We start from the raw sequence: 12,316 nt of genomic DNA, 5'->3' as shown, positions 1-12,316 counted from the left end.
GATAATGGTGTCCACCTAACAGAATTGTTGAATGGATTAAATGAATTAATACGTGAAAAGTGTTTAGTAAGCACTCAATACATTAGTATGCAATTATTAATTACATTATTAATATATTAGTATTATGTTATTATTTTGTGACCAAAAAGTGGTCATAGAAATGCAACCATGTAACAAAAGGCCCCATCTCACATCTTACTTTGAAATGACTGCAGCTTTTCAGTCTGCTCTAAAAGGTATGTAGGATTCAGAGGATAGGAGGGCAGGCCTAGTGTCCGAGACTATGCTGATCAATATAATAGTCACTAGTCACATGGGGCTGTTGAAAACCCAAAATGTGCCTAGTCAAAATTAAGACGTGGGCTTCCCTGGTGGCGCAGTGGTTGAGAGTTCACCTGCTGATGCAGGGGACACGGGTTCGTGCCCCGGTCTGGGAAGATCCCACATGCCGCAGAGCGGCTAGGCCCGTGAGCCATGGCCGCTGAGCCTGCACGTCCGGAGCCTGTGCTCTGCAACGGGAGAGGCCACAGCAGTGAGAGGCCCGCGTACCGGAAAAAAAAAAAAAAAAAAATTAAGATGTGCTGTAAATTGAGATGTCCTGTAAATACACACTGGATTTCAAAGCCTTATTATGGAAAAAAAATCATATACATTTATTTTTTTGGCCACCCAGCTTGCGGGAACTCAGTTCCCCCACCTGGGATTGAATCCAGGCTGTGGCAGTGAAAGCCCAGAATCCTAACCACTAGGCCACCAGGGAACTCCCTCATTAAAACTTTTTTGTTGATTGCATGTTGAAATGATAATATTTTGGATATATGGGGTTAAATAAGATGTATCAGTTTCACCTTTTTCTCTTTTTTTGAATTTAAAGTTACTTAGCTGGCTTGCATTTTATATATATATATATTTTTAAATAAATTTATTTATTTTTGTCTGTGTTGGGTCTTTGTTGCGGCGAGCAGGGGCTACTCTTCGTTGGGGTGTGCGGGCTTCTCACTGCCGTGGCTTTTCTTGTTGCGGAACATGGGCTGTAGGTGGGTGGGCTCAGTAGTTGTGGCTCGCGGGCTCTAGAGCGCAGGCTCAGTAGTTGTGGTGCACGGGCTTAGTTGCTCCGCAGCATGTGGGATCTTCCCAGACCGGGGATCGAACCCGTGTCCCCTGCACTGGCAGGTGGACTCCCAACCACTGCGCCACCAGGGAAGTCCCTTGCATTATATTTCTATTGAACAACAGTGGTCCAGTACAACTTTCAGCACTGAGTTTTAAAAATTAAGCGGTTCTACATGAGAAGGTTCTATAAAGGAATATGGGGAATTAAAATCTCCTTGTCCTTGACACTTTAAAACATATATTTAAATATACACACATTTATATGTAATTAATATTTATATTAAAAATATATATACCTCAATTTGCGAGATAACTACAAAACTGAGGGAGCCACAGCTAATTTACCTTTAAAGAGGTCACAATTGGTAAAAGGCCTTTTATTTTATTATTATTATTATTTTTGGCCCCACCACGAGGCTTGCGTGATCTTAGTTCCCCAACCAGGGATCTAACCCAGGCCCTGGCAGTGAGAGCACAGAATCCTAACCACCGGACCTCCAGGGAATACCCAGGTCTTCTATTTTTTTTAAAAAAGTAGAAACAAAGATGAAAACAAAAAAGGTGAAACACATCTTACTTTTGAACATTAAATCATGAAAACAAAAATCTTCTAATTTCTGAAATCACACCCTCAAACGTCCAAATCTTATTGGTTTAAGTAACCTGAATTATTAAAGGTTTTCTAACAAAATTCTTCATATCATCCCCTGAAGTTACTACTTAAAATAACAGGAATAATTACGGCCAAAGAGCCTCCTATTAGGGTTTTCTGCTGGTCTGGAGGTAAAAATCTAGTTTGGGGTTTTGTTCTGAATTGATATTTCAACATTTTGCCCTGACTGCACTGACCAACTACATAGGCTTCTATTTCCAAAGACAGCCCGGGGGTTAGCGGGGTGGGGGGCAAAGAGACAGAGAGACAGAAACAGAGAGACAGAGACATAGAGACAGAGACGAGAGAGAGAAGTGTGTGTGTGTGTGTGTGTGTGTGTGCGCGCGCGTGCGTGCGTGTAGGGGGTGGGGGGCCCTCACGCCTTTTCTGTGCTTCTCAAACCCTTCCGGGCTTCTTCCGGCTCGCAGGCGGCCTGCTCCCCGCAGCGGCGTAGACAGGTGCAGCGCCGGCAGCCGCCTCCCACCCCCAGGGCTCGCCGGCGACCCTACATCCCGCCAAGCTGGCCGCGCCCTCGCCGCTCCGCCCCCTACCCGGCGCGCGCGCGCACACCGTCGGAGGCGCGCCCGTCCGGCGGGGCCGCGCACGCAAAAACTGCTGCTGCCGCCGCCGCCTCCTCCCTCCCTCCCTCCCTCTCTCCCTCCCTCCCTGCTGGCCCTCCTCCCCTTCCCTCCCCTCCGCCCCCTTCCCTGTAGGCAGCCGGCCCGCCAGCCCGCGCGTCCGTACTGCCTGCCTCCCGGCCCCTGGCGCTCGGGCTGGGTCTCTCCCCCGCCCCCAGGCTCCCCCGGTCGCTCTCCTCAGGCGGTCGCCGGCGCTCGGTGGATGTGGCTGGCAGCCGCCGCCCCCTCCCTCGCTCGCCGCCTGCTCTTCCTCGGCCCTCCGCCTCCTCCCCTCCTCCTTCTCCTCCTCAGCCGCTCCTCTCGCCGCCGCCGCCGCCTCCACAGCCTGGGCCTCGCCGCGATGCCGGAGAAGAGGCCCTTCGAGCGGCTGCCTGCCGACGTCTGCCCCATCAATTACAGCCTTTGCCTCAAGCCCGACTTGCTGGACTTCACCTTCGAGGGCAAGCTGGAGGCCTCCGCCCAGGTACGGCGACCCTCGGGTGCCGGGGGCGAGCTGCCGGGCAAGCAGTTAGGCCGCGCCCACGGGCTGGGCTGGGGGCCCGGTCGGCCGGGCGAGCGGGCGCGCGGGCCTGGGCGCTGCGGACCTGGGGCTGGGGGGGCCGGTTCGGGGACGGGCGCGCCCCTCTGGGGCGGCCGCGGGGCGCCCGGGCGGCTGTGCTCTGCCCTGCCGGCCTGGGGCCCGGGCCGTGCTGCAGGGAGCGCCGCGGGAACCGGCCGGCCCGGCCCGGCCCGTGTGCCCCTCGGGGCCAGCACACCTGTGTGGAGCCTCCCCCAGACCCCGGCCTTTCCGGGCTTGGTCGTGGTCTGCGAGAGGCTGGAGGGTGTTGGGGAGGCCAGAGGGGTCATCGGAGTCCATGCGCAGCCTCCTGACTCAGTTCTTTTCTCTCGTTCTCCCTACGCCCCATGGAGGACACATTGGAAGGGGCCGTCATCTGGGACCCGGCTGCCGCGCGTTAGCCAGGAGGGGAGATTCTAGAAGGGGGAAGAGGGTGAGAGGGAGATGTTAATCCCGGGCAGCCTTGCTGAGTTCTCCCCGCCTGCTCCGGCCCAGGGGCTGGGTTTCTAAGATGATCCGCCCCCTCCCCCTTCTCCTTTCCCTCAAGTGACAGTGCAGCATTGACTTTGTTCTCTCCTAACCTCTCGAGAAGCTGAAGGAGGACCCCCATCTCCGCTTTCCCTTCCATCTTCCTAGCTTTGCAGCCTTTAAAGCAGGTGGATTTATTGCTACAGCGATGGTTGCTTAGCAGTACCCTCCTCTGAAAGAAGCTATTAGTTTTAGCATACCACCGGTGACAGTATGCCATTACTCTTCCTTGCAGTTTTTGGTGAATCATGCTCCCCCCGCCCCTCCCCCCGCAGATTACCTAAAGTATTGTTTGATTTTGGAGATCATTAGTGTTGATGCCTTACAAAGATCCAGAACAATAGACATTTGTGATACCGTGTTATGTGATGTATTATGTGAAGTCTGTAATGAAAAATGGGAACTGTTTAGTATTTACCTTTAAAAAGAAGGATGGTAAATATATTTTGTTTCATTCCTTTTCCTACTGCAGTCAGGGGGAAAAAATCAGTAGGCCTCAACCTTAAAGAATAGGGTGTATGTAGCAGCGAAACGAAAGAAATGTAGACTGGTGTAGCGTTCGAATGAATTGAAAGTTGGCAGTTATTTTTGAAAGCCGAGTACTCAGATTGAAAATATGTCTAAAAGTGTAGAATTAAAAAGTATACTGTCAGATTTGGAGTGCTTGTATGAAAGCATGAGGGCTCTGTTGTCTGGCTGCATCAAAAGGCAAAACTTACCCCTGTGAAAGTCAGGTGATTTAAAAATTTTCCATTAAGAATATGAATCAGAATGAGTGCATCTTGGGTCTAAATTAGGATTTGAGAGGGTTATTTGGGAGAGACTGTTTATTTAAGCCAAGTGACTAGAGTGTTTGATATATATTGGCTGTGGGCAGATGGGAGGGATTGTAAACAGTAGTGTGTCTTGTGACTTGGCAGACCTGCGGGAAGAAGGACCTAGCAATGAATGAGTTTGCATTATGTGAAAAGACTAACATTAAAAAAAAAATCATTTATTTCTTTACCCCAATAGTTGGTGTACCCCATAATGCATTCATAATTTTGAGAAGTATACATATTTAGGGAAAAGTTTCAGAAAAAATATTATCAATAATAAAGATTTTCAAATGATTATTTTATTGGGAAATGACAGTTTTATTTGTGCTAGGGTATAACAACAAGCAGTGACATGCTCCTCCTTACCCCTTTTCTACTTGCTTTTGGAAAGAAATGAGAAATAGGTGGTGAACTGGTTTGGGCCAATGAAGGAGCATGTGGTAATGTACTAGGTATTAGCTGGGACTCATTAATTTGATACAAGGAAATAAATGAATTTTTTTTTTTGTAACATTAACTTTTCAAAGCTTTTCAGAAAATTTTTTTCAGGCAAGGTGGCAACACAAATGAAAGATGGCATGATAGAGAATTCTAACAGGTTTTATTAAAGGATGATTGGACTTTTTAATTGTATGCTTTGCCACCTTTGGAAGTGTAAAGAGGAGTTAACATTAGTAAAAAGTTAACATTAGTAGTAAAAAGCATATATTGATGTTTTTGAAATCCATGGATTGGAGCAATAAGTTTAACTTGTGGCATTACGTGGTATCTCACTGTGGAAATATAAAAACGTGGACAAAATTACGTCTCTAGAAGCCTAGATTGATAATTGGTATTGTGTCAGTTCCCTAACAGTTTGGAATTACATTGCACAAAGTATGCAAGTTGCTTGGTTCCTTTAGTTGCAAAATTTTATGATAAGCTCAGAGTATTTGTACAGGTTACATATTAGAAACTTAGTGGATTTTTAACCTGGTCTGGGGTGTGGACTCCTGGGGAAGATGAAAATTAGTCAATGTGCAGTGATTTAAAAGTAGTTGTCTTTTACGTAAGTGAGTGTGGTCTAATTCAGCAGGTTTTGAAAATGTGTTATCATGGGCCTAGAAAAATGGGACATTCCCTTTCCTCTCCTTTTACATTAGGATATTTGAGAGGAACAGACTTCGTAGCTATTTAAAATTCTGACTCTCTTGCTTTGTGGATAATTAATTTAAAAATAGATTACAAGTTTATGTGAGTGGCTACAGTTCCTGGTTATGAGTGTATAGTGGTTTATACAGTAATTCTCATATGGAAATATTTCACCTGTGCCAGAGAAATTAACTTTATCCTTCAAGGCCAGAAGTCAGGATATACTAAACAATCCCTGGCCTCCGCCAACAAAATATTCATAATGGTGATGACTAAATTGGCACGTAGAGGAGAGTTACAGATACAGTAGATTGTTTGGCAGGCTACAACTTGGCACTTAAATGGATGTTATTGTCACCCTGTGTTATGGAATTTTCTGTCCAAATTTTGCAGATATTCTGTGCAGTCATTTTAGTAGTTTTTTATTACTTAAAACAGATAAAGTTAATTAATTTGTACAGCATTGTGCTAGATCACTAAATGGTCTTAAATTAAATGTGAAAGATTGGTCATAAGGAATTGAATTTGTTCAGATTTTCTATTCTGTTTCTTGAAATGTATCCATGAGGAAACACCTGAGTATAAGAAACTTTTGTATGGTGAGTTTTATCCAGTATCATCTGGCAATGAATTTTGCAGTGAATTTTCCAGATAAATGAGCTTACCCTTTGAGGCACTCAGACTTTAAAAAATATGTAAATATTTTGGTGGAAATGTTTATCTTTTTAAGCTCCATAATTCCTCATAATCTAGGTTTCTTTCTTTTCTTCTTTTTCTAAATACTGGACAGCATTCTAACATGTCATTGATACTTATAACCATAGATTACCCAAAACTGTGTACTATAATTTATAGTTTCATATCTTTTCTTTAAAGTTTTTTTGTTTGTTTTCCTTACTCAGGTTATTACTTGCTGCTTATTGTGCCTTGTTGCTCCCTATTGTGCATTTTCTTCCCTCTTCTATTTTACTGAACTTGATCTGAAGAGGTCTAAGTAACCAAATAAACAAGCTTGTTTGAGCTTAAAATTTTTTTCTAAGTGAGGGTTTGATGGATTCTCTTCTGAGTGAAAGGTATGAGCTTTATTGTATGGACTTTGTATCATCTATTCTGGCTTCCATAAAGGCTTTAAAAAAATTTTTTTTTAAACTTCCTGGTTCTTGATAATTGATATTGTCCAATACAACAATGCAACCTGGATAAATGCAGTCTTGAGTAGTAAATTATCTATGAAACTTCTCTGAACTTTGCTACATAAATGAGCCTGTTCTTATTGTAAAGTAAATCTTATTCTAATCTGTATTTGAGTCTGAGGCAAAGGACTGAGTCTTCGGATAGCTGTTTTGTTGTTAATTGAGATTAGTTCTCTAGATCTTGGAGATTCCATTTTGAACACCATACAAGTATGTAGTTCTCAGTTTATTTGGCCACATGTAATCACTTTAAAATTTTATTTTAAATTAGGAAACGTTTTAAATACAGAGAAAGTAACCACCACCCAGATTTAGCAGATATTAATGTTTTGCCCCATTTGTTTTAACGTGTACATGATGTTTTTTGGAAAATAAAATGTCACAGATACCACTAAAGTTCATTTCCATCTCTTCTCACCCTCACCCTGAGAGGTAAATTCTCTTTTTTTGGTAGATATTATTCCTATGTATAGTTTTAAAGTTTTAGGGTGTACAAAAGTAGCTACAAACAATAAATAGTAATGTTCTGTATGTTTATGTGTTATGTTTGACTTTCTGCAGCTTGCCCTTTTTAATGTCTCTTTTGTTAGAAAACTCAGCTCAATTTGTGTTTACTAATTATTTGCTCCTTATTGTCTTTAGAAATTATAGCCCTATTCCACAAAGGCAATGATTATTACAAAATTTTAATGATGAAATCGCTTTTTAGGCAAAGTGACTCAGGCTTCAGACTGACCGGTATTTGGAATTATCACACTGGAGATTTCCTTTTACTAAAATCTCAGGATTTTAGCAATCAGAAAAAAACCCTTTTGAGTCTTTCTAGTACATGTAAGGTGTATTCCTGAGTGATTGTAGTAAAGACTTATTCAGGAAAAAAATTGTCTCAGATTGCTGCTTTCCTAGCTCTTAGGAAACTTCCATTATAAAATTGTTACCAATGGTCAAGCTGTCTCTTCAGTAGAACCATTACTTAGCATTTGGTTCAGTCTGTATGGGACTCCAAGAAGACTTAACTAACCCTGGGTTTGAATCAAAGAAAGGATATGCTAACGTTCCATTCATTAATAGCACCAAATGGAAAAGGTAAAAATAAGCTTGTTATCAACACAATTTATATGCCAGTTTTAACATTCTGCTTCTATTTTAAGTTTGGAAAGTGAAGGTTTTTTTTTTAAAGGATTAAAAAAAATAACTTTATTTATTTATTTATATTTTATTTTTGGGTCTGTTGGGTCTTCCGTGCTGTGCGTGGGCTTTCTCTAGTTGCGGTGAGTGGAGGCTACTCTTAGTGGCGGTGCGCGGGCTTCTCATTGTGGTGGCTTCTCTTGTTGCAGAGCACGGGCTCTAGGTGCGTGGGCTTCAGTAGTTGCGGCATGTGGGCTCAGTAGTTGTGGCTTGTGGGCTCCAGAGCACAGGCTCAGTAGTTGTGGCACACAGGCTTAGTTGCTCCGCGGCATGTGGGATCTTCCTGGACCAGGGCTCGAACCCGTGTCCTCTGCATTGGCAGGCGGATTCTTAATCACTGCACCACCAGGGAAGTCCAGTGAAGATGATAATGCTGAAATTCCTTTGATTTATTACCTGTTTTTTCTTTTAATTAAAGTATAGTTGACTTACATTATTACCTGTATTTTTGACAGTGGAACATACAGGTAGTATTCAATAACATGATGATATTAGTATGTGAGAAATCATATTGAATCATTAGGTCAGTGCTCTTGTTGGGAAAGCATCAAAAAGATCAGTGTGGTGGTTGAGTACTTAAGCATACACTTAAGTCCACACGGATGTTTTATTTGTTTTGTTTTTTTGCGTTACGCGGGCCTCTCACCACTGCGGCTTATACTGCTGCGGAGCACAGGCTCAGCGGCCATGGCTCACGGGCGCAGCCGCTCCGCGGCATGTGGGATTTTCCTGGACCGGGGCACGAACCCGCGTCCCCTGCATCGGCAGGCGGACTCTCAACCACTGCGCCACCAGGGAAGCCCCACATGGATGTTTTAAATTACATTCCTTGGTTGGTACATAGAGTATGCTGATATCCAATGTAAGATATAATATGTGCTATATAATACAGCACATAGTTCTTAAATTTTATAGCATTTTGATTAGGTACTTTATAGACTGTTAGGTGCACATTTAGTCTTGGTCTCTGTGCATGTGTTTGTTTTTTTTTAATTTATTTATTTTATTTATTTATTTTTGGCTGTGTTGGGTCTTTGTTGCTCTGCGCTGGCTTTCTCTAGTTGCGTCCAGTGGGGGGCTACTCTTCGTTGAGGTGTGCAGGCTTCTCATTGCAGTGGCTTCTCTTGTTGAGGAGCATGGGCTCTAGACACATGGACTTCAGTAGTTGTGGCATGTGGGCTCAGTAGTTGTGCCTTGTGGCTCTAGAGTGCAGGCTCAGTAGTTGTGGCACACAGGCTTAGTTGCTCCATGGCATGTGGGATCTTCCCGAACCAGTGATTGAACCCATGCCCCCTGCGTTGGCAGGTGGATTCTTAACCACTGTGCCACCAAGGAAGCCCTCTGTGCATGTGTCTTAATAATGTCATCTATTAAGTGATTACTATGTATCAGGCAGTAAGTGGTAAAAGCCCTTTCTATGGATTATCCTGTTGTTTAAAATGCATCTCTAGGGGCTTCCCTGGTGGTCCAGTGGTTAAGACTCTACGCTTCCACTGCAGGGGGCACAGGTTTGATCACTGGTCGGGGAAGTTCTGCATTACACAAGGTGCGGCCAAAAAAAAAAAAAATCTCTTATATGAGACAGAATATAACTGTCTGTTTTTTAAAGTTTGAGTGGAGTTCTATTATTAAGATAAGTATTTTTGTTCCTTTAGTTCTCCCCTTCCACCCTTCCAGAAATGGCAATACCCTGAAAAAAAGAATTAATTGGGCTTCCCTGGTGGCGCAGTGGTTGAGAGTCTGCCTGCCGATGCAGGGGACACGGGTTTGTGCCCCGGTCCGGGAAGATCCCACATGACATGGAGCGGCTGCGCCCGTGAGCCATGGCTGCTGAGCCTGCGCGTCCGGAGCCTGTGCTCCGCAACGGGAGAGGCCACAACAGTGAGAGGCCCGTGTACCTCAAAAAAAAAAAAAAAAAAAAGAATTAATTGCTGTTCAACAAGCAGCTTAATTCATTAGTATAAACAGGTGGGTTTTCCCTAAACCCAGGAGGAATTGGAATGTACTTGTAACTAGATGTTGTGCCCTGTACCTTTCAAAGTTAACAAACACTTTCCCTTAAAATGGTACAATAGTAGTGAGATAAATGTCATTTGGTATATGTAGTGTAGTACAGGTATCTTGACATGGTAGATGAACTGCTTGGCTACCATTAAATTCATTGTAGGTGTTGATGGATGAAAATAGGATTGCCTAGGTAAAGATTAAGACATGTAACTAGGGACTTCCCTGGTGGTCCAGTGGTTAAGACTCCGTGCTCCCAATGCAGGGGTCCTGGGTTTGATCCCTGGTCAGGGAACTAGATCCCGTGTGCCAGAACTAAGACCTGGTGCAGCCAAATAAATAAATAAATATTTAAAAACAACAACAAACATGTAACTAAGTCACTGTTATTAATGATTTTGTTGGCATAACCGTCAAACTCTGGAAGGTTTTTATTCATTTTACCCTTTGGAGCACACCCCAGTGCTTCATTTTTGTGTTTCTGAAAATTTTTTTAAAAGTCAGTTTGTGAGTAGGCAGAGTTATTTTTTTCTTTTTGTTCCAGCACAGTGCTATCAACAGCCAGTCGGGATGTAAACGTTTTAGTGCTGTTTAGGTATGTTCTGGTGAAGTAAACAGTGTGAAGGAATATTATCACTTACCAAAAAACCCAAAAAAAACAAAAACCAAAAAAACTGTTCACTAAATGGCATTTTTGTTTAGAAACAGGAAGATTTATGAGAAGAATTTTTTTTTTTTAATGAGCCAAAATAGTTTCACTTTATGTGTTAGAGATTTTGACAGTCTGTTACAGGCTTAATAACATACTATCTGTAATTTAGGTCAGGTAATTTTAGTTTAATATTAATCATGTTTATGTATTGGTTATTAATAAAATAATTACTCTTAGGTGTAGCTTTTTCATAAAGATTTTTTTTTTTTTTTTTTTTTTGCAGTACGCGGGCCTCTCACTGTTGTGGCCTCTCCCATTGCGGAGCACAGGCTCTGGACGCGCAGGCCCAGCGGCCATGGCTCACGGGCCCAGCTGCTCTGCGGCATGTGGGATCTTCCCAGACCCGGGCACTAACCCGTGTCCCCTGCATCGGCAAGTGGACTCTCAACCACTGCGCCACCAGGGAGGCCCTTTCATACAGATTTTATATTATTCCATGTCCTTACCTAGTTCTGTGGTCCGTTCAGCGACACTCAAGGCACTGTTGGGTTTTGTTTGGTCTATACAGTGTTATAGAAAATTTTGAATTAGTTGTCATCAATTAGAAATTGGGAGATTGCACATGAAATCTGAATTTGTGGCTTTTTTTAATTGGAAGATCTGTCAACACTGAGCCTGTTTTTTATTGTACATAGCAATAATTGGTTAGCTCCAAGAAATGTCTACTTCCCCCTTCCTTTACACATAGCTTTCCTTTATACATAGCCTTCACCTGGCCTACTGTACTCATCTGTTTCATTGGCCTCTGTAGGCATATGTGATTTAGGACATCTGTATTTTTGTTATTTTAGATTTAGACCATTAAAATGTCTGAAAATGAATTTGAGATTTTGTGTAATGCAACAGTTATAGAAAAACAAGGTTACAACCAAATGGAACATGAGCAAAGGTTATGAATGAGCAAGTAGGAGAGGAAAAACTCAAGGGTCAAAAAAGAAAGAGAGAGGGAGGGAGGGAAGCAGGGGTTGCAAGGGGCAGAGGAAGAGAGAGAAAGGAGAATTACTAGTAATCAGAGAAATTCTAATTAAAACAATAATGGAATACCATTTCTTAAAATAAATTTACTTATTTATTTATTTTTGGCTACATTGGGTCTGTTGCTGTGCGCAGGCTTTCTCTAGTTGTGGTGAGGGGGGGCTACTCTTCATTGCTGTGCGTGGGCTTCTCATTGCGGTGGCTTCTCTTGTTGCAGAGCACAGCTCTAGGGTGCTAGGGCTTCAGTAGTTGTGGCACACGGGCTTAGTTGCTCCATGGCATGTGGGATCTTCCTGGACCAGGGGTCAAACCTGTGTCCCCTGCATTGGCAGGCGGATTCTTAACCACGGCGCCACCACGGAAGTCCCAGGTATACCATTTAATAACCACCAGATTGTCGAAAAATTTTTAAGTTTTTGGGAGGTTGCTGAAACTAGGATTTCTTTATTCTTTGCTTATTGGAGCATGCATTGAAACTACTCTGGAGGATGATTTTAGCAATTCTTGGTAAAGAAAATGGGTGCACAAGAAAACATGGGCCAAGATGTTTATTATAGTACTCTTTTACATAACAAAAAAGTGGAAATAACCTAACTTCCTTCAGGAAGGAAATGGATAAATAACTGTGGTTTATTTATAGAGTGGAATACTACTATGCAGAAGTAAAATTAATGAGTTAGGTTTGCATCTATCAGCATTTACCTATCTCAGAAACAATGTTAAATGAAAAAAACAGGTTGCAAAAGGTTATACACACTTTTGATACCATTTGTGTAAGATTAAAAACATTGTTTGCTGATCTTATATA

At 42.9% G+C, this 12,316-nt stretch overlaps 1 protein-coding gene across 1 annotated transcript in view; it reads left to right on the top strand.

Moving 5' to 3' along the window:
• The first annotated feature begins 2,459 nt into the window (after window positions 1-2,459).
• Window positions 2,460-12,316, top strand: part of NPEPPS (aminopeptidase puromycin sensitive) — an 85,595-nt gene continuing 75,738 nt past the window's right edge. The window contains exon 1 of the mRNA XM_082604942.1: window positions 2,460-2,866. Within this exon, the coding sequence (XP_082461068.1) occupies window positions 2,606-2,866 (261 nt within the window). The 5' untranslated portion in view covers window positions 2,460-2,605. The remainder of the gene's footprint in view (window positions 2,867-12,316) is intronic.

Source organism: Mesoplodon mirus, assembly GCF_964341445.2.
Source record: "Mesoplodon mirus genome assembly, chromosome: 18".
NCBI lineage: Eukaryota > Metazoa > Chordata > Mammalia > Artiodactyla > Ziphiidae > Mesoplodon > Mesoplodon mirus.
The sequence above is the reverse complement of the archived record's forward strand: the minus strand, read 5'-3'. Positions and strand labels throughout refer to the sequence as shown.